This window comes from Alosa pseudoharengus, unplaced genomic scaffold, assembly GCF_046254945.1.
Source record: "Alosa pseudoharengus isolate Yale_2024_CS ecotype anadromous, Long Island Sound unplaced genomic scaffold, YU_APseudo_1.1 YU_APseudo_1.1_scf_24, whole genome shotgun sequence".
In the NCBI taxonomy this organism is placed as follows: Eukaryota; Metazoa; Chordata; class Actinopteri; order Clupeiformes; family Clupeidae; genus Alosa; species Alosa pseudoharengus.
The window spans coordinates 5,231,840-5,253,910 of NW_027468689.1; the positions used below are offsets into that span (position 1 = coordinate 5,231,840).

The window sequence follows — 22,071 nt, forward strand, 5'->3', positions numbered from 1 at the left end:
TGACACCTGATGTGTGTGCCAAATTTCAAGACTTTTCGATTATGTTAACCACCTCAAAATATTTGCCAACCACGGGATCAGTCACCTAAGGGGGCGCTAGCGAGTCCCTGGGCCACGCCCGGGGTCAAGCTCTTGTACCTAACTGCGATGCGTGACACCTGACGGGTGTGCCAAATTTCAAGAGTTTTCGACCATGTTAACCACCTCAAAAACAGGAAAGCAAAAAAGTGGAATAACAATAATAGGTGAATAATAATAATCCTTACGAAAACAATAGGGCCGGATAAAATATTGAGATAACATTCAGTGTCCACCATAACCATAGTGTGGATGATCAGTTACTGGCACACAATATATCAGGTCATGCTTTTAAGGGATTCACTGACCTGATTGACTGATTACTATAAGTCTAATCAGAACTCCAAAATAACATCTCCAATAACGAAACTCCAATCAATTCTGACAAACTGCATGACCTTCAAATGTCCTCATCCTGTCATAATAAAACCTGTCAACGTGTTAATATTTGTTCCTCTTCACATAGTGGTGATCTCATCTGAAACCTTATAGTGTTGTGGTGAGAGTCAGATATGATCTTGGGAAATCAAAAATGCTGACGATGCGAAGAACCACAAAGAGGCTGAACAAGCCCTGTTCATCTTTGAGTTGTTCCAGAGGCTATGTGCAGTCCTCCACTGTCCACAGTTCAGATGAACTCTGATTTCACGTTAACACCCTCTGTTGTTTAGTGTCTCACCCCACCCTCAGCACCATGCAGTACCGGACTCTGGTGATGTACATGGAGATCGGCTGTTTTGTCTCATGCCTCTCCGGGTGGATCCTGATCTGCTCCACTTTGCCTACCGAGTACTGGACCTTCTCAGAGGTGGGAAGTGTGGTGCTGACCACCTCCAACTACTACTCAAACCTGTGGATGGACTGTATCTCGGACTCCACCGGGGTGTCCGACTGCAAGTACTACCCTTCCTTGATGGCTCTCTCAGGTGAGACACCACTTCCATCTATTCCCTGTTGAATTAGTGTAAAAATGACTCGATAAAGAACACCAAAGCAAAAGGTGTGGAACAATCCCAACCAGTATTCAGTAGGATGTGAAGGACACTTCCTCAGAGTGACTTTGTAGGAGGCATTTGGTCTCATTTTGTAAATGGCTCCAACAGACTTGTATTATTCCTATCCCACCTCGGCAGTGTTTCTGCATGTGTGCCGAGCCCTGGCCATCGTATCAGTGATCCTGGGCTTCTGGGCAGGTGTTCTCACCTTCATTGGGATGAAATGCACCAAGATAGGTGGGTCAGAGATGGCCAATGCCAGGGTCACTTTTGCAGCAAGCGTCACCTACCTTGCCTCTGGTAAGATACAGCAAAACGCAAAATAGGTGTAATCCATCACTTTATAATCATTACATATTTATTATTACATACTTATTATTCATTGACATGATAAGACCAAGTAATAAATCTCGATTCCATGACATCGTCTTCTCACTGCCCTCCTCTCTAGTTCCGCTTTGTTCAAGTTCCTGTATTTTCTGTTTATGTAACCATGTCCATGTACCTTGTGTGTTTGTTTGTAATTTATGTATCGATGTGAAATTGTGAAACGTCTTTTGAGTGTCTTGAAAAGCACAATGAAAATGAAATGTATTATAATTACTACAATCTAGAGTTGATTTCTCCCATCTTGCAGGGTTTTCTGGATTGATAGTATATTCCTGGTGGGGGAATAAGGTGCGCTCCGAGTTTGTAGATCCAAATTTTAGAGCCCAGAAGTGAGTATATGCACAATGAACAAAGTTCACTACAAGACTTTTAAGAGCTGCACTGATCCATAAACAGAAATATCTGTTAAAGTATCTTTTAAATGTCCAATCTCTTTCAGATTTGAAATAGGAGCAGCCGTGTTTATTGGGTGGGGAGGATCAAGTCTGGTTATCGCTGCCGCTTCTGTCATGTGTTACTTCTCGGGACGAGAAGTCTTCTATAAAAAGTAACACTAATACAATACAATTTTATTTCAACTTTATTATTTACTCATACACACACACACACACACACACACACACAATGGATATAAATAAACACCAATATTAATTTCTGTATACTGTCATGTTAATAATACAATAGAACTCATTCATGTCTTTCCTCAAAAATCTGTTCATTAGTGGAAATAAACAACGTCAACCCAGGTCTTACGCTACAGTACGACCCAGGTCCTACGTCACAGCACGCACGCGGACATACATGCTCCCAGGATCGTCCAGACCTGCGCTAACTTTCTCCGGATCTTCCAGGCGGCCCACTCCGGTGCCGCCGCTGTTCTCTGGTCAGGTCAGCCTGGCGAGCCAGGAGACCCGCAGCTCTCGGACTAAGCAACCGCGCGGGAGGGACTCGTTTGTCTGAGTGCATGGCCCACAACGACTTGAGTCTGTAAAGACTCGGACAGCAGCACGTTTATTACCTGAGGAGGCCCTGTCCACAAGAGACCTTTTCACCTCTGCTCTGAACACTACCTGCGTGGATTTAATTGCTAAATAATTTTGTTGTATTTAAAAAGAAATGTTGTGTCTGTTAGTATAAAGTGCTTTAAGAAAGAAAGCTTCACTTGTAAAAAAGAAAAATCATATTTATACATGATATACCATATTCACAAAATGTACAGAAAAATATCATCTAGACATCAGGGGTGACAAAAATCTATAAATGGCAAATGCAAATATGAAGTATTTATTTTTTGTGCGTGTCTGTGGAGTTTAATTCATAATCTGTAAGAAATATAACCTATTCATCTTCCGAACTGCTCCAGTCACTGACGGACACCAGACTACTCTTCAGAGTGCTTCCTGTGCCAGCCTCTGTCAGGCCTGAAAAAGAAAGAAAAAAAGCTCTTTAGCTATTTGGCATCACATTATTGTTGACCTTTAGTGTCAGGTTTAAGGCCAATTCATAGGTCCAGGCAACTGGTGTCGCTGGATAAACTATGTGAAAGGGACAAAATTTGCTGCTAGGGCGTTGCGAAAAGGGCATACTCTGATTGGATATCATCTGAAATTTCTTTTTTGAAAGTATATTTTTGGGCTTTTTTTCCTTTATTGTGATAGGACAATGAAGAGACTGACAGGACAGGGTACCCCCAGAATTGTCAGACCTAAATTTAAGACTTTTTAAGAGCTTTTTAATACCACTTCAGATGAAATTTAATACCTACACCGCACCCATTCGGATAGAATAAATAATATTAAAGGTAAGATTAAACCTCAAATAATTACTATTTACAAGTGTTTGAACATGCCAACATGAACATGACAGCAGTGCAGTGGCAACGCAAAGCTTTGTCGTGGTAGTAACGTGACTGAATGTCCTGCTTCATGGACAAATTTACACGGAATAGAACCTAGTTGATTTCAGGGATTAAAGTGAAAAAAAAAAAACTTTTTTCAGGCCATAAGTCATACGTTGTTCATATCTACCTATAGAGATAGCACCCCTTTTGCGGTCGCGACCTATTTGTTTTTAATGTACAAAAACATGCACACAGCAAAGTAAAGCACCAAATAAACACCAAAACGAGGCTACAGGGTACTCTTAAGTTACTATATAATTAATGCCACCTACAGGTGAATGCATAGAACATAACAATCCTATGGTTTGTGTACCCTGTAGCCTCATTTTAGCCGCCAATGGCCGCCATGTGAATAAGGCGAATTGAGAGTGTTCTTGATTGAGATTGAGTTTTCCTGATGAACAAAACAATATTTCAATACCATCCCTGACCATTGCTGATTAGCCATTGCTGTTCTTTTCTACTGCAGCAATATTGTAGCAAGGCTTTAACTTAAACTCTTATTTAATTACTTCAGGCCAAAAGTATTTAAAGGGGAGATTTTTTTTCTTAATATGCAATTCAACACCAAGTAAAATCTATAAAATCAAGTTTGCAAGACTTCACATTTCCTCATCAAAGTAATGAATCAGAACAGTCTAGATACTGTTCATATTTCCATTTGTTGCCTCATCCGCATTTAATGAAAACATGGTAATTTTGAGTTTTACAGACAACTCAGATATCCAATGAGCAGCAATACTGTGTGTGCTCATGCAGGAGGTCTGCGCATCTGATAACGACAATCTGGAGAGGGCGCTTTTGTCTTCAGCAACAGATTGTATAAGGTTGACAAGAGGTTGCGATATGGTGAGGGACAGGTCGTGTTGCGCTATGAAAGAACATGCGTAGCCTACTTAGCGCAAAAACGGTCAGGCATAGATAAACGTACACAAATCATGACGCTAATATGCAAGGTTCTGGTAGGCCTACTGGTTATGGTTTTGTGCTACATTAATAATAGCAAAGTTTTAAGTTGACTATTTTAATTGCATGGTTATTTTTTGTCAACATACGCTCATAACCTACTGTCGTTAAAAGTGAGGCCTAAGCAAAATAGGCTACAAGGCTGTCTGTACGTCATAAACACGACTGACCCCCTTACTTAACATAAAATAATAATGTCGCGAACTGTTCACGCTCTGAACTGAACACGCTCAGTCAAAACCTTCCGTCGGAAATTGTGAAAAACATTGTTGTAGCCTACATGTCATAACAGACGGGAGGCATACGGTTTATATTGCGTCGCTTTACACATAATGTTAGTTGCATTGATTAAAAACTGTAACAATAATAGTACATTGGGTGGCATAGCAGGCTATCTGTTCAAGTCATAGGTGACACCCAAAATGAATGACCTCCCCTGACAAGAGTTTGCGATAGTAAGAAATTGTCTACATTGATGCATGGAAAGAACACAGCCTCCGAATTCGCACATAGAGCTCACAAAAGCATATCCAAAAAAGTTAAACGGATTGGGCAACCTCATCAGCTGTCTCGATTGTGTCACTGTAATCCAACTTTTAGACCGTCCTCCAGACGTGTTCTTTTTTTTTTAAGCAACCGCCCCAGGCCAATGAGACAAGCGTGTAGCTACAACATAAACAAAGCGAAACTCTGACTTATCTTCTTGAGCGATCTCTGATTGAGACACAGAAAGTTCTCAAGAACACTATTAGGTCTTTAAACATTTACCATCATAGTGATAGACCCCCACCTCCTTTTTTTTCTCACCGGATCTGCATCGATCTCAAATGACATTTCTAAAATCAAATTGACGGAAATCCGTCGTACGACGGAGAACTTTAATCCTTGTGATTTACGCTACGTGAGGATATTAGACTAAATCTACTGATCATTTGAAAAATTAAGACCTCCGTGAAAAAATTCCAGACTTTGAGGTGAAATTCAATACTTTTTAAGGCCTTAATTTAGGAAAATTAAATGTAATACTTTTTAATACTTTTAAGACTCGTAAGCGGGTACCCTGTATAAACCGACCATTATTGTCTTAAACTTAAAACCACTACTAAACACTACAGCTTTTTTTTTTCTGTGCCAAAACACCTACCAGGTTTTGGGCTGGGGCCAGTGGAGAGACCCCACACACTCGTACTGGAAGAGTCCAGAGTCTTCTGGACCATGTTGAGGCTTGAATTAGGCTTAGAAACATCGTCCAGAGATGAGATATCCCAGTCGTCGTCATCATCTTCATCAGCATCCTTCCCGTTCTGAAAACACATGACACAAACGTGACACATATTGATTTATCGCTGTTCTTTCACATGCGAATGTGCTAACTGTAGAAATCTGACATGGTTTGTAATGACACTGAGGAGATTTATCGCTGTTCTTTCACATGCGAATGTGCTAACTGTACAAATCTGACATGGTTTGTAATGACACTGAGGAGAGCAGGGTCGGTACTACGTTAACCCCCCCCCTCCAAAAAAACCCCACTTACACACGCACGCATGCACGCCGACGACCACTATAGCCTAGGTATACGCATGCAGCACAGGTGAGCACAGGCTACCGGGTTACTGTATTAATGTCCTCATTGTCCTACCGTATCCTCAAACTCGTTTGCTGCCTGAAAGTTAAGCCAAGAACCGTAGGCCTACCTTCTTTGCGTTCCTCTTCTGATCTTTTTTTTTCTGGCTCGGAAATTTGTTTACAGACATTTTTCCACTAGTTTAGCCTTCCAAGAACAGAATGTCTTGATCTCATGTCTTGACACTTGCACAGATGGGCTAACAAAGCCCACTACTCCCCATGGGGGAGGGGGAACTTTTGATACAATTTTTTAAAAATAAATTGTTATCAGCCAATAGGGAAACTGCCAGAAACAACAAGCAACTACTCTTTATGCTGGTAAGTGAGACACAATTAGCAATGATTGCACTTAATGCAGAATCACCACATAAAGCGTTTTTTTTCTTTTTCTGGGCCCCCCTCCTGGGGTGCGTTTCCCAAAAGCATAGTTGCTAACCTGTTAGCAACTTAGTTGGTTGGTAATGGGAAATTGCATTGCAACCAACAAAGTTGCTAACTTAGTTAGCAACTATGCTTTTGGGAAACGCACCCTGACCAGGACGGTGTGGTTGCTGCCGTTGCAACCCCCCCAGAACTGACACTGGAGGAGAGCATGAGGCTTTGCGGAGTTATGGGAATGACTAAGCAACAGCATTATGCGGGTCTGACTCTCTAAAACTCAATGTTTATCACCGTTTACACTGTGGGATCTTCAGGTCAGGTGATGACTCAAACTGACCAAAGCAAAACAAACCATAGGTTCCCCAGGATAAAGTGTACCTTTTCTCTTTGCCGATGTACTGTAGGCTTCACTAAGGCTAGCTTCCACAAGACATGACATTTCTCTCTACACCTTACTGGACTGCTACACAATCACAAATAGCAGCTATGTTAGTGAAAAACGAATGTGTACCTTGAGTTCTTCCACAACGTCCTTGCTCTTGGGAATAGATTTCATGTTATTGTGGGTCCCAAAATAATTTGCTGTGTTGATCGTGTTAATGCTCCCTGCCAGTGGTGCCGGCCCTTGGTCAGCCAGCAGGTTCTCAAGGTTCCTTGTTAAGTCTTTCACGTGATGGCCTAGAGTGACATCAAATTGAATTTCCATTTAACAATATACAGTAGAGATGATGGATTTTTTACCACACTATAGGTAATTCAATTGATATTTCTTATTGTATCTCTTTAATAGAGGAAGCATTGCAAATAGGTGTAATGCATCCCTCATAAGAGTCAGAGAGAGAGAGAAGAGAGAGAAAAAAAGAGAGAAAGTCTAAGAGAGTGAGAGAGGAAGAAAGAGAGTGTGTCTGTGAAGAATACATCCTTTTTGAAGGGGGAAGCAAACACGCACCAATGGTAGGAGTTTTCTTGAGGTGCTAGTCACAACTAGGGCTGTCACTTTACGTTCGAAAATCGATTGCACAATCGATTGGACCAAACAACACAAGTTTCGAAAACTAAAATAGGGAATCGATTTTAACCAAATATGAACACTATTAATTTTAAACGAATTAAACAAAATTCACAAACAAGAATATAAGAATATAAAAGAATTCCGAAGTGCAGTAAGCATTGCGAAAGCTAAAAAGAAAATTCCCACCAATTTTACGCACCGGAAACAGCTGTTTCAATCAGCTGCTGTGCTGCTCGGGTTTTGCCAAAAATGGAGGACAACGCGATCAACCTGTGCGACATGAGAGAGAGGAGTGATAGGCCCTAATAACTTGAGGAGTTCGGTGTGGAAGTACTTCGGATTTTTGGTATATCAAACTATGGAGAAGAACAAAGCGGTAGGCTATGCAAACTGTGCAATGGAGTTCTACGTAGGCGAAATTTGTTTGACATTTCTAATCGTAAACACAGCTACGTTGAAGCCTGCAGTAATGTTTGTCACTGATGTAATGGCAGGATACTCGGCTTATTGTTTTTCGAGAATGTAGCACTCCTGTTTGTCATTGTGCACGAATCTTCACGCCAATAAATCATCAGAAATATTGCTGGCTTGCGTCTACAAGCACCCTCTTTACGTTCGTCCTAATGCCTGTTATTTTTTTGTGGATTGGCCTATATTTGGCGTTGAAAATGGAAACGTCTTTAGACATGAAAAATCGATTTTACAATCGATTCCACGAACACTTATGTCTCAATAATCGAACAAGATTTTTTCACAAAAGTGACAGCCCTAGTCACAACATACTTAATGTAATGAACAAAGGGAGACCGCGCACACTCTAGCAGCTCATATGCCAGTAGTTTAATACAGACAAAGAATACATCCTTACCGAGAGCCTTCTTTCCAGACGCACTGCGGTTCATCGGACTGGAATTCTGCATATCGATCTCCTCCAGCTCGCTGCCCTCAGTCCAACCTCCATCATTGTCCACCGAAGTGCTGGAGCGCTCTCTGCAGACCACCACCTGTGGGGCGTTTCCCCTGGGGACTGGCATGGGCTGGTTTCTGACAGAGGAGCTTTTCTTTGAGCTTTGCGGCACCAACCCTTCTTCAGACTCGTCATCTGAACTGACTGGATGTGCCCTAGTGAATGACATAAGAACGCAAGAATATTATAACGACAAAGGTTCTACAGATACAGATTTCTTTAATAGTGATGCTGTTTATCCTAGACAATACAATTACATAAAAAAATCCACCCACAACCAGTTTAGTTACTGGTGTCCATAATCATCTGTAGAGAAGACACTTACTTAGGTGTGGAAGTGGTGGGTTGGGCTTTTGTCCTGGTAATGTTAGATGCTTTTGGAGTCTGCAACTGTTTGGCTGGAGCATCTGAAATCGTTCGACTTCCTCCTTTAGACTGCACATTGCTGGACACGGTCCTTGGCCGAGCCACTGAAAACGCAGAAATATACATACACCATGTGACAAAGCACGGCCATTTTGGCAACACGGTTTCACACTGAGCAGCACACATACCAGTACTCAATTCTGGTGCATAGGACTTATGAGCAGAGATTCCGGGATGGAACTTTTGAACGAAAGAACTGAACAGTAGAACCAGAGCCTTATAGATAGACTATCTATAAGGCTCTGAGTAGAACTATTGCATGAGAGGTGAGATGACAATGCTATAAGAACATTACTTTTGCTCTGAGTATACAGTAAATCTATCAAAAGTCCCCCCCCCCCCCACAACACACACACACACACGCACACAATTAATGTGTGGGCTTGTCAAGTACAGAAAAGTAGCGCTGACATTTTTCTCCTACAGAGTCCTACAAAGAAACAAAGTAGCCTACAACAGTTAAACATATGTTGAATAATATGTGTACTAATACTGTGTAATAATATGTGTACTAATACTGTGTAATAATATGTGTACCTGGAGTGTCTTTAGTTCAGTTAAACATATGCTGAATAATATGTGTACTAATACTGTGTAATAATATGTGTACTAATACTGTGTAATAATATGTGTACCTGGAGTGTCTTTAGTTCAGTTAAACATATGCTGAATAATATGTGTACTAATACTGTGTAATAATATGTGTACCTGGAGTGTCTTTTGTTCAGTTAAACATATGCTGAATAATATGTGTACTAATACTGTGTAATAATATGTGTACTAATACTGTGTAATAATACGTGTACTAATACTGTGTAATAATATGTGTACTAATACTGTGTAATAATATGTGTACTGATACTGTGTAATAATATGTGTACCTGGAGTGTCTTTAGTTCAGTTAAACATATGCTGAATAATATGTGTACTAATACTGTGTAATAATATGTGTACTAATACTGTGTAATAATATGTGTACCTGGAGTGTCTTTAGTTCAGTTAAACATATGCTGAATAATATGTGTACTAATACTGTGTAATAATATGTGTACTAATACTGTGTAATAATATGTGTACCTGGAGTGTCTTTAGTTCAGTTAAACATATGCTGAATAATATGTGTACTAATACTGTGTAATAATATGTGTACCTGGAGTGTCTTTTGTTCAGTTAAACATATGCTGAATAATATGTGTACTAATACTGTGTAATAATATGTGTACTAATACTGTGTAATAATACGTGTACTAATACTGTGTAATAATATGTGTACTAATACTGTGTAATAATATGTGTACTAATACTGTGTAATAATATGTGTACCTGGAGTGTCTTTAGTTCTGTGTTGCTTCTCTGGGACGGCGCTGCAGTCTGCTAGTCTGTCCTGCACCCTCTGGTCCAGTCTGTGTGAGATCTCCGCTCGGATACGCTGGCCCCGAGGACTGCCCTTGACCCCACCACTCCTCTTCTGACGGACTTCCATCATGATGCGGTCATATTCTCCTTGAGAAAGGCCTCGCGTTTCCTGAAGAACGTTTTTTTTTTTTAATTTTTATTTACTAACTAGTGCCATAATTATGTAAGGGGGCAGCCGTGGCCTACTGGTTAGCGCTTCAGACTTGTAACCGGAGGGTTGCCGGTTCGAACCCCAGTAGGTGTGGCTGAAGTGCCCTTGAGCAAGGCACCTAACACCCCACTGCTCCCCGAGCGCCGCGGTTGTTGCAGGCAGCTCACTGCGCCGGGATTAGTGTGTGCTTCACCTCACTGTGTGTTCAGTTCACTGTGTGCTGAGTGTGTTTCACTAATTCACAGATTGGGATAAATGCAGAGACCAAATTTCCCTCACAGGATCAAAAGAGTATACTTATACTTAATAAAACATTTATGACTACATGAGCTATTTTACTGTGCACATGTAAATACACATAACATGAGTACACCCTATTCTGCTTTGCCTTTTGAACAATCAATTCTAATCAAATGTTTGAAAGTCAAACCTTGATCAAAGGTAATCTGCTAAATGTCACATACTCCACTCTGCTCCTGCTAGGCTAACAAGTTAGCTAGTACATCCTCTCCTAGCAATGGAGGCTAACAGGGCCGACCAAGCACAGCATCAAGTGACTATATGTGATTCGAACTGGCAATCTTCCAATTAACCCCTTAGACCACTGAGCTTCACACTCTAACAAGTAGGCTAACCTGTGCTATCAAAAAAACAACTTTGGACTCAGCATTTTACAGAAGTTCACATTCCGACTTTAGCGTTATTGAATCAGTACTTACTGATCTAATGCCCAGAGAGTGAAGCTCATCCCCAAGGGTCTGTTCCACAATCTCCCTCATCTCTCGCTTAGCTGCTGGGTTTTTCAGGAACTCTTTCACCCTCTCCTGAACTTCATGTGAAATGGTTTCCTTCTCTGATATACTTGAAGAATCTGTAAAAACAAATACACGTTTATGATTAAAATCTTCACTCTGGCCAATTATGAGTAATGGCAAGCGCTGCATTCTACAGCAGATTAAATATCACAGCACAGAAGCACATAATAGATGTTCATAGATGATCTCTTATGAGCATGGATGGTAAGGACAAGAGGTGAACATAGAAAGAGGACATAACCTGTCTTATGAGGCACGAGTAGAGCTGATATTGCAATACCAAGCAACATGCGCAAATGGACATGAAAGCATTCCGCACCATCACAGATGAAGCCCATCGTGAAATAAAATATGAGATTCGTACAGGCTACGGAATGAGACCATGCATTCAGTAGACGGCATGCCACGGGGAACAGGCTGGTTACCTCTGTCCTCGTCTGAGAGCTCCACTATGGGGTCCAGCTTTGGGAGCACGAGAGGGTGCTCTGATCGACAGGAGCACAGGAAGGTGGGACAACAGCACGGAATTTTAGGTGAGGGTTCTACAGTGGAACACTAACAGGTTTTGCTGTTCTAATGGGGGTCTACAGATGACACTTTACCTAATATGGCATAATGGCCACTTACCTGGCATGACTGGCTGGACTTTGGGTTCTGGGGCAGTGACTGATATGAGAGAAAAGAACACAGTGAGCTTCATGACACAGGACAGTGAAGACAATTTAGGATTAGGTGTCACAATATACCAATGTTGACAATAACTGAAATACTAAAGGTGGACATACCTTCATGTTTCACAACAACCGTAGGAGGGCTTGCAGAAACCTTCTTCACCTATGGGGCCATCAAAGAAAAAAAACATTTATTTTCATCCATTATTTTGATCTCAACTCTTCCGAGTGCTGACAATCTTTCATTTACCTTATTTTAACTTTACACTATTCTGTCCTCATAGTCTATTTTTGCGTGCTATGCCCACTGAGGAGCCTAAAGGGCCTATCACATTGTACACGGTATGCGCTGTGCTCGCCGCTAGCTTGCTCTTGGTTGAGGTAACGTCCCAAAGATTTTTGTTGTGCTTGCCGCTGGGCTCACCGCAAAATACCAACGACTTACTGTGCGCCGCGGTCAAAGTTCAACCTGATTGAACTTTGACCGCGGCACGCGCAAGAGCGGCAAAGCGGCATGCGCTGCACTTTGCTCAGCGCAGCACCAGACCAGTTTTTACACGCGCAAGCCATTGACTATAATGCATTTCATAGCGCAAGCCATTGACTATAATGCATTTCATAGAGCAAGCCATTGACTATAATGCATTTCATAGCGCAAGCCATTGACTATAATGCATTTCATAGCGCAAGCCATTGACTATAATGCATTTCATAGCGCATGCCGCCTGTAACTCTTCACTGTCCTTATGAGGGCATGTGCTGATGACCGAGCTGTTAGTGATGGCTGTGATTAGTCCAGCTGGTGGCCGAGGTGTTAGTGATGGCTGTGATTAGTCCAGCTGGTGGCCGAGCTAAAGGGCTCAGAAATGACTCATTACAACAGCATAGTAAACAAGACAGGGAGGAAGGGCGAGCAGCACTACATGCGCCCCCGGCTGCGTGTATGTCAGTACAATCGATGTTGTGTCTCTTCAAAGAGATGGACTTTTCATTGTTTGATTTATGCAAATCAAACAAACAAGGTCAAAGTCAGCAATTAACTTGTTCTTATTCCAGCAGCAACATACAGTACCCTTCTGCACCCAGCTAGCTTATGACAAGGTTGCTCCTCTGTGTCTGAATAGGTGTTTGCTAAGGATATCACAACTATTTCCTACTAAACACTATTTACTGTCATCAGACCAATAGAACACAGTGTGACAGATGGCTTTATTTGAAGAAAAAAAAAAAAAAAATTTGACTGCTGTCCATTCAAAAGATTAGAATGCAACAATGAACAGGTAGGCTTACCGCAAGAAAAACATATTTTCTAATTTCCCAAAGGAATGTGCTGATTGCAAAGCCATTGCTTAATGCACCTGTTCCCCATGTTCAATATCCAGGGTAAACCTGCATGAACCTCTAGCAGGAAAAGCAGTCTTTTATTTGGAAAAACAGCATTAGCTGTGTTGAAAAAGAATAGACTCTGAAGATCATAGTCATTACGGCACATCAACATCCTCCTTTATATCTGAGGAGCGATACTGCTACTGACGTCCAGCTGGAGAGGCTAATGCAGGATATCCTGAACAAGTTATCTACTTCCTGTGTACAGCGCTCGTCTGACCTGCAGGGCCTGATGGCGAAGGTCCTTTCCCTGCTTCAGCGGCTGATTGTCCAGTTGCTCTGTTGGCCTACGACTCTGTTCAGTCAAACTCTTCTGCAGGCGTTGCATGCCCTCAGTAAGCTAAGGACACATACATTAAACAAGGCTTGAAGCAAGGAATGTCTCTGCGCCTGATGTTATCAGAAGCGTTCAAAGCCGTTTACTTTCACATTTATTAATCTGACAGACTTGTTTAGTGACTTACAGCAATCAAATAGCATTTAAGCTATTAAAGCAACACCAAAGCACTTTTCCTGTCGCACGCACACTATTTGTTTATCCAGCACCGGCTTTGGAAATAACGAGGTCCACAGACAAGGTGGAGTAGGTTGTATGAGTTTATGAAAGTACGATGTATTGCGACATCAGAAGCAAGTAAAATTTGTAGTTTCTTATATCTCGTTCCATCGAACTACAGATCCGCTACCCGATCTGGCAAACTTACATAGTGTGGTTATAGCCGATAGAGGGTCGCAAAGAGAATGCAGAAGTGCCGTTCACCCTGTTACGAGTTAATGAACCACTGAAACGATTTTGGAAACAATATTTTAAGGTACAAAAAACTCTTTGGTGTTGCTTTAACATTTAAGCATTTTAACAATTAAGCTAATTAAGCTGTTAGATATTATTATCTATTTTCACATCTTAAAAACCCTGGCCCACGCCTGAATTCAGACCCAGCGGGTGAGAACTTTAAGGGATGCATTAAACAAGGAAAATGCTTCTGAACCCAGAGATTTAAACGCTGCAGACTATGTACACAGATGCTATAAAATCCTTCATACCTGATTCTTCGCTGTCTCATGTTCCTTTTGGATTTTCAGCAATCTGTAGGTCCACTTCTCCTCCTGTATCATGTTAGATAGATAGCAATGTGTACATTTAATACATAATAATAACAAATGTATGACATAAGCAGCTTTATCGTAATACTAACCTGTGTCTATATAGCTGCATGTATTAATATATAGCTGCATGTCTTATCGTAATACTGACCTGTGTCTATATAGCTGCATGTCGTAATACTGACCTGTGTCTATATAGCTGCATGTCTTATCGTAATACTGACCTGTGTCTATATAGCTGCATGTCTTATCGTAATACTGACCTGTGTCTATATAGCTGCATGTCTTATCGTAATACTGACCTGTGTCTATATAGCTGCATGTCTTCTCGTAATACTGACCTGTGTCTATATAGCTGCATGTCTTATCGTAATACTGACCTGTGTCTATATAGCTGCATGTCTTATCGTAATACTGACCTGTGTCTATATAGCTGCATGTCTTCTCGTAATACTGACCTGTGTCTATATAGCTGCATGTATTAATATATAGCTGCATGTCTTATCGTAATACTGACCTGTGTCTATATAGCTGCAAGTCGTAATACTGACCTGTGTCTATATAGCTGCATGTCTTATCGTAATACTGCACTGTGTCTATATAGCTGCATGTCTTATCGTAATACTGACTTGTGTCTATATAGCTGCATGTCTTATCGTAATACTGACCTGTGTCTATATAGCTGCATGTCGTAATACTGACCTGTGTCTATATAGCTGCATGTCTTATCGTAATACTGCACTGTGTCTATATAGCTGCATGTCTTATCGTAATACTGACTTGTGTCTATATAGCTGCATGTCTTATCGTAATACTGACCTGTGTCTATATAGCTGCATGTCGTAATACTGACCTGTGTCTATATAGCTGCATGTCTTATCGTAATACTGCACTGTGTCTATATAGCTGCATGTCTTATCGTAATACTGACTTGTGTCTATATAGCTGCATGTCTTATCGTAATACTGACCCGTGTCTATATAGCTGCATGTCTTATCGTAATACTGCACTGTGTCTATATAGCTGCATGTCTTATCGTAATACTGACCTGTGTCTATATAGCTGCATGTCTTATCGTAATACTGACCTGTGTCTGCAGCTTCTGCTCCAGACTGATGATTTCCTGCTGCTGTTTGGCACGCTCGCCCAACGTGTGTGTGTCCTCATGAAGAGTGTCTGGATGTGTGGTCCTCCTCTTTGTCTCTCTGTGGGTGGTCCCCTGCTTCTCCTCTTCAGTCCTGGTCACCAGCTCTCGTTTGGTCTCCTGGACCTTTGCTAATTGCTGAAGGACAGTATGATTCTTATTTGGAGGGCAGACGTGTGACTGCACACTGCAAGCTAATTATAATCCACATAATGTTACATGAGATTTCAAACTGTTTCTGTCAAATGTTCCACCCAAATAACAGAGTACTTTATCACAATCACTAGCTCTCACTATTACCATCAAATTATGATAAGAATAAAACTACTATAACACAACTATAACACAACTTTCATGGAAGACTTATTTGAATACTCAAGTGTCAAAAGTGTTTATGACAACAGGCGCACTTCAAACTTTAGACAATCACCTGCTCCAGCATGGTGTTTTTCTGATAAAGCCTATCAACATCTCGCTGACAGTGTTGCCTGATTTCCTCTATCCGTCTATCCATGGTCGTCCTCTCCTCAGCCTTCCATGCCTCCAGGTCCCGCATGAGCTCCTCCTGCTTCTCACTCAGGTCTTTCTCCTAAGGGAAACAGACACACTTATTATAATAATATATACCGTGAGCGAACCTTCGGAAAGAACCTTCCACGAACCTGCAGCGAACGTTCCCGGAACCTTTAGGGAACCAAAAATTTTCATATCCAGACAGCAATATTTATGACCTAAGTGAGACAAGATATTCCTCCAGTTTTTTTTCAATATTGGAACCAACATTTGTATGTATTTTAACCATTGAACACACATGTGTGTTATGTGTAATTTATTTTATGTTTGTCTGTATACTGTGTGTGTCTTTTATATTTGGACCTTGAGTCTGTCAATAAAGATAATATATATATTAATATAACAACTCAATTGAGTGATTGAAACGATGAATTTACAGAACTCTAAAGCTAATTCGTCTTCAGAAGCTAATTAGCAAGAATGGCTTATAAGGGTGCATAAAGGTGTATTGTGTGTATCAGAGAGAGGTCACCTGAGTAGCCTTAGCCAAATAGGTCTGCTGCTGCATCTCTAGCTGAGAGCGAGTCAGAGAGAGCTGATCCTTCAGCCGGTCGATCTCCTCCTGGAAACGCACGGACTGCACCTTCTTCTGGGCGTCTGTCAGAAGCTCTGAGTGGAAACATTTTCACATCATACATCTGTTTTTAATCGTGAAAACAGATACTGCTCTTAACAGTGGAGTATGAAAGAGCTTTAAAGGAACGTACTGATGTCAAAATCCTCAGGGTGTCTCCGCTGCATGTGGCTGTGTAGGAATGTGGCATTCATGAACGCTTTGTCACAGTGGTGGCACTGAAAGAGAAACACATCACATGTCATAAGCCCTTTTCCCATAAGGTTTTCAAGCGAATTAACTCATAGTTCGATGTCATTTTGAGCGATATTAGATGCACCAAAACAGTTTTCCATTCAACAGAACGATTCTAACGAATTAAAACGAAGTCATCATGTCTCTGTTAATGCACATTTTTCTACTGCGCTGGACGGTTTTCCATCAGCAGATGTAGCGAATGGAACACTTCTAGCGAATGTATCAAAGGTAGCGAATGGAACACTATTGTGAGGTGAACGTCTTGATATGCGCGAAAATACCTTTTTCCATCACATTAATGTCGAATTAACTCTTGTTAATCCACCTCTGGCGAGCGTATTAACTTATCACGACAAAACCGACGTTACTGTACATCGATATAAGCCCTTTTCCATCACACATGTCGCACTAACTTTATGATGCGCATCGTATTTAAGCTAATTATTTTTTTTATGGAAAAAGGGCTATAGACTGATTGACAAAACACAACAACACAACACACACACACACAAACACACTGCATTTATACAATGCTTTTCAAGGCACCCTAAGCGCTTCACAGTGAAGGGGGAACCTCACTAACCACCACCAATGTGTAGCACCCACCTGCTGTTAGCTGTTTTGTGTACACAGTTTGCTTAGCCCCTCATGTATCATTCTTTTAAAACACCAGAGGCATTAGAGCCAAGTCTGTCCTCTCTGCAAGACTTTCCTTACCACTATGTCCCCATAACCTGCTATATCACCATAACCCTCTAAATCTGATAAATACCAATAAACCCAATAAAAACTAATAAATTCTTCTATCAGAAAAAGCTATGGAAAAATCACCTACCACACATCACACTCAACACTGAGCATCACTGTGAACAGTGCTGTTTAAACTAAATTCTTATATCTGTGAATAAGTGAGTGACTTGGTTGGGTGTCTGAGCACCACTGGCTGTCAGATAATGCTATTAGAGAGCCCTCTTTGTGTGGCAAAATGCGGTCGATAATCTAATAGCCCAAATCATCTGTGAAATTACATTAGTGACATGCAGACTGCAAGCACATGGGAAGCTCCTTAAAGGCCTAAAAGTCTTAGAACAACACAACAATTTACAATTTGCCAAAACAATTTGTCTTAAATCACATCTTGGGTCTTTTAAGACAAATCAATATTATTGCCACTGACAATATTATTGCCACTGTTTAACTGTTTGTTCAACTGAATCGCTGAAACTGCACACACAAAGTAGACCCCTTTAGATATAACATTTGGCATTTGATCAGTGTTAGCTCCGGTGTGTATATCAAACACCAATAGTTGCATCAGCAGTGGCTGCTCATGAGCAAAAAGGGCAATACAGGAAAGCGTTAGCCCGAAAGATCTCCAACAGAGGAGGAAAACACAGCATCTTTAGTGATTTAAGAGACCCAGCTGTGAGGGGGAGGGGCTTCTGTTTAGCAGCCTTAAGTACAAAAGGATTGTGGAGTTATTGTCACCAGCCAACACCATCTGCTCGCTCCCCATTCTCAATGTTGTGTCTGAATAAAGTCGTTCAGAATTAGCTGTATATGTATGTAAGCCTACGTGTGCTGACTGATACTATGGCCTGGGCTACATCTCCTGAACAGAGACAGAAAAAACATCAGCAGTGGAGGAAGCCAGTGTGCCAAGGTCAATTTTGAGGAATGCAATGTGTTTTATACAGGCTCATGAAATAGGCTACAGGGCTATTTTTACACACAAGCTTCTTAATTAAAAAGCTCAGTCAACAACATGTGAGCATATACCTATCGTTGTGGTCAGAGCTCATGAACACTCTGTACAGAAAAAATATAAAAATAAAAATAACACCACTGTTATAGCTTATAATAATGTGTGCAACATCATTTATAAACAGTAACCATAACTCAGTGTGCCTTGGCATTTTGGTTTGACCTTTGGTGTGCATTAACCCTGTAATACATACATATGCAGCTAATTCTGTTACCCATGGGCCTTCTTTCTTTCTTTCTTTCTTTCTTTCTTTTCTTTTCTTCCTCTTTTCCTTCTCTGATTGCCTACATTCTGTAAAGCGCCATGATACATGTGTAATGTTTTGGCACTCTATAAGCACAATAAATTGAATTGAAATTAACCCCAAAAAGGTTGAGAATCTCTGGAATAGGCTATGCTTCATTCCTCGACATTCCTTGACAATAGGACACTATTTAGTGACCTGAATGGTGAGGATGTGACAACAGGGTTCCGATGGCCTAGTTAAATAACTTTCCTAAGTAACCTGCGTGAGAGAAGTCCAACAGACATGCGGCTCACATACAAACCTTGTGGTAGCTTGCGAGGCCTGTGCTGATCATGGCTTGCTGTGAAGTGATGATCTTCTTCCTCTGCTTGAGTTCCTCTTTAAGTGCCTTCAGCTCGTCGGCGTGCTTCTGAAGCGTGAGGTGCATCTGCTCCTTCTCTCGCTGCTCCACCTGGACCCTGTCCTCCGCAGCCTGCAGGCTGAGGCTCAGGTAGTCCTGCGAGTGGAGAAGGTACTCCACGGTCAGCTGAGAAAGCCGAAAGAGCTTGAGCAGAGCGCCGTCCACCGGGGCCTGACACCGCTGGCACCGCTCGGCTTCGATGCTGCAGAACGTGACGCCCGCTATGTGCTCCTGGAGTGTCTGGAAGTCGAGCTCACTGGCCACGCGGTCCACATCCAGAGCGCTGATGCGCCGCCAGTCCACACTCTCACGCCGCACGCGGAACCTGAAGGGTGGAAGTGGCACGCCAGCGGAGGCTTGGGTGGACATGGTGGCCACTGAGCCTGTGTGCTGGCTGTGGTTGGACTGCTGGCTCTGTGGAGAGCTCAGCAGCGAGGGTATCCCTACAGATGTCTGGCCACCCTGACAGTCCACCTGATAAGGGTAGTAGATGTTGTTGAAGAAGGGCTGTAAGAGAACAGAATTGAGAGGCTATTAGAATTACAGACACAAGACAATAAGAAAACGTAGAGATTTATATTACAGTTAATGCCTTGACGACGACAATGATGAAACCTTAATACAGTCTATGGATGAAACGCGATATTTTAATATGTGAACGACAATATTTACATTAGCCTAAGCAAAGAGTCTACATTCGACGCCTCCACAATAACATAACCTTGTTATCGCTGAAAGGACGCAGAAGACAACAATGATGACAGCAATCCGGTATCTTTTTTAACACAATGCCCAAACCATCTTGTTCAGCCTCGGTGTGGTGGTCTTACCATCTCAGTCTTTTTGATGTGACAATCGCGCGAGCTAGCGCCTGACGGCGACTCCGAGGCTGTGCGTCCTGGTGGTCACCATGGAAACAAACATATGCGTGTGAGCACAGAGACAAGCAATGCAAACAATCCTACAAGCAACAAAATATCTACGGGCCTAATAACAAATAATGGCTGGAAATATTTGTTTAAGTAAGGCAACATTAATGTAACAACAAAAAAGAGCTAGTGTTTCACCTAACCCCTAAATTAGTGCTGGTGTCATTTTGATATGTCATAGCCTGATTGAACATTGAACAGCGTTTCACTTCATATCACTCGTTTTACTTCATACCGATACCTTATTCAAACTTCAAGCAGTGGGTGTATGATAGTAACTAATGGCCAATTAACTTCCTACATTCAGAATCACACATTATTTAGTGTATTAGCTCGTTGACTAGCTTGATATGTCTACACGTGTTAGCCAAGTCATCTTACAATCAAATATATTAGTAGGGCCTAAATTAGCTATCCTAGCTGACATACTTGTCAGGGTTGAAGTTGAAAGCATGAGATGTTAGCAAGAATGTCAGCCAGTTTTAAAGCTGTTGGCATTGTTTACTTTCTGGAGTGTTAAACTTTGGGGCAAAACATAACGTTTGTTGTTGGGTCTGCTAGATACAGCTAACCACGAACATAACGCTACCAAAGACCTGAAGCTGTAGCTTTACTGTTAGGAATAAATTGCTCGCGTAATGGCTTTTGTTATCAATATAAGTTATTAACGTAAACCATAAAATATGCATAACATAAAATTACGTGTGATTGGTCCTGCACTTATAGAACCATGGCCTCAATTCCACAAGATGGTACAATGAAGTTACTGCGGCTTTGTAACGCCATCAAGTCGGGGCAAGAGTCACAAACAAAAGGCATGCCCAAACATTCCAAACTTCCTAAAAAACGGACAAAGATTCCAAAGCACATGCAAGATCCGCCAATCCTCTCTGATTTAACAAAAACTGTAGGGCCTCAACATGCTTGGGAATTCCGGAATATCTGAGTTTTTGTTTTTTACTGCACATTTTGAATGATATTTGAACTTACAACAGTCTTCAAGTAACTGAAATTCAGGGAAAGTAATCATGCGAACTTAGTTTTAGTCGCCAAAAACAATTCCGCGCCATTATTTTCCAAGTTCAAAAAGCCTAATGTAATTTCTTTATAATTTAACTTACGGTGGAAGAAGATCCACTCAGGTTTTCTGTGCAAATCTCGTGGCAAAAATGAGAATGGTAACGGCCCGGGGCAAGGTTTAACGTTAGATGCATAACATCCATTGACGTACAGTAACAGTATCTAAACTTGTAGCAGCTACATTTATTTTAAAGAACCATAGTAAAAGAGGGTGGAATCGTTAAGGGAAGTTTAGCTAACTTGCCAGATGGTCGGCTAACTAATCTCAGTTCTTCTGTAACGTTAACGTTAATAGCTGGATTGCTAAATTTGCAGCATTAAAACAAGGTAAATGCTGTATGGTTGAAATTTTTAACTCACCTGAACTGGTGATTTTTGCAACAGCTATTCCAAGTCCTAAAGTTAGCGTAAGAAGTAAGTTTATAGCTATTGTGTACTAATGTGAAACATTCCAAAGCCTGCGCATCACCCAAGTGGCCGAAAAGTTGCACAGGCCGTGTGGGGGAGGGGAGGACATTCTGGGGTGCTAAGGATTTACACAAAGATTGTTAAGGCGTTTCCGCCTTAACAATCTTTGATTTACATTCATTTACGTTTCCGTGCGTGCGAATGGTGGTAATCTTCTAAACTTGCAACCTTCACTCATGCTCTAGACTCCTGTTTTTTTTTTTTTTTTGCACACAGGTAAATGTAGATCAGCCTCAGCCTCAAAGCAAAAATGGCCAAACCATATGGACCTCTGTTTTTTCATATTTTGGACCAGTATTTTTAATGACGTAATAGCCCAAAATTAAGTTGTGCAGTAATGGAGTTAATATGTGATTAGGCCAAGTAA

General features: G+C 41.3%; 2 protein-coding genes across 3 annotated transcripts; one reads left to right on the plus strand and one right to left on the minus strand.

Annotated features, from left to right (window-relative positions):
• The first annotated feature begins 664 nt into the window (after positions 1 to 664).
• Positions 665 to 2,423, plus strand: cldn10d (claudin 10d). The gene is made up of 5 exons (XM_076303795.1): positions 665 to 1,004; positions 1,212 to 1,373; positions 1,711 to 1,792; positions 1,903 to 2,010; positions 2,186 to 2,423. Exons 1-5 carry the CDS (start codon positions 773 to 775, stop codon positions 2,421 to 2,423), a joined length of 822 nt encoding a protein of 273 aa, XP_076159910.1. The 5' UTR covers positions 665 to 772.
• On the minus strand, positions 2,234 to 21,718 carry dzip1 (DAZ interacting zinc finger protein 1). Of its 2 annotated transcripts, XM_076302922.1 has the most exons (19): positions 21,597 to 21,718; positions 20,058 to 20,125; positions 19,129 to 19,734; positions 16,712 to 16,796; positions 16,477 to 16,613; positions 15,862 to 16,020; positions 15,375 to 15,569; positions 14,228 to 14,290; positions 13,404 to 13,523; positions 11,912 to 11,960; positions 11,754 to 11,792; positions 11,552 to 11,611; positions 11,031 to 11,182; positions 10,068 to 10,269; positions 8,644 to 8,788; positions 8,220 to 8,473; positions 6,851 to 7,017; positions 5,474 to 5,633; positions 2,234 to 2,884 (listed from the first exon to the last, which is right to left on the minus strand). In XM_076302922.1, the coding sequence occupies exons 2-19, from the start codon at positions 20,058 to 20,060 to the stop codon at positions 2,802 to 2,804; spliced, it is 2,679 nt and encodes an 892-aa protein (XP_076159037.1). In that variant the 5' UTR covers positions 20,061 to 20,125; positions 21,597 to 21,718; the 3' UTR covers positions 2,234 to 2,801. The 2 variants fall into 2 exon arrangements, with proteins under 2 accessions (XP_076159037.1, XP_076159038.1); XM_076302923.1 differs by lacking the exon at positions 11,552 to 11,611.
• Positions 21,719 to 22,071: the final 353 nt, after the last annotated feature.

Bases quoted from the DNA above. Each gene is read 5' to 3' on its own strand.
- cldn10d (XM_076303795.1), top strand. From the start codon at position 773: ATGCAGTACCGGACTCTGGTGATGTACATGGAGATCGGCTGTTTTGTC. The intron at 1,005-1,211 runs GTGAGACACCAC...CCACCTCGGCAG, and splicing joins TTCCTTGATGGCTCTCTCAG to TGTTTCTGCATGTGTGCCGA. The intron at 2,011-2,185 runs GTAACACTAATA...TCTGTTCATTAG, and splicing joins CGAGAAGTCTTCTATAAAAA to TGGAAATAAACAACGTCAAC.
- dzip1 (XM_076302922.1), bottom strand. The intron at 13,524-14,227 runs GTATGAAGGATT...ATGTGTCCTTAG, and splicing joins ATGAGACAGCGAAGAATCAG to CTTACTGAGGGCATGCAACG. The intron at 8,789-10,067 runs GTACACATATTA...CTGCGTTTTCAG, and splicing joins CAGAACTAAAGACACTCCAG to TGGCTCGGCCAAGGACCGTG.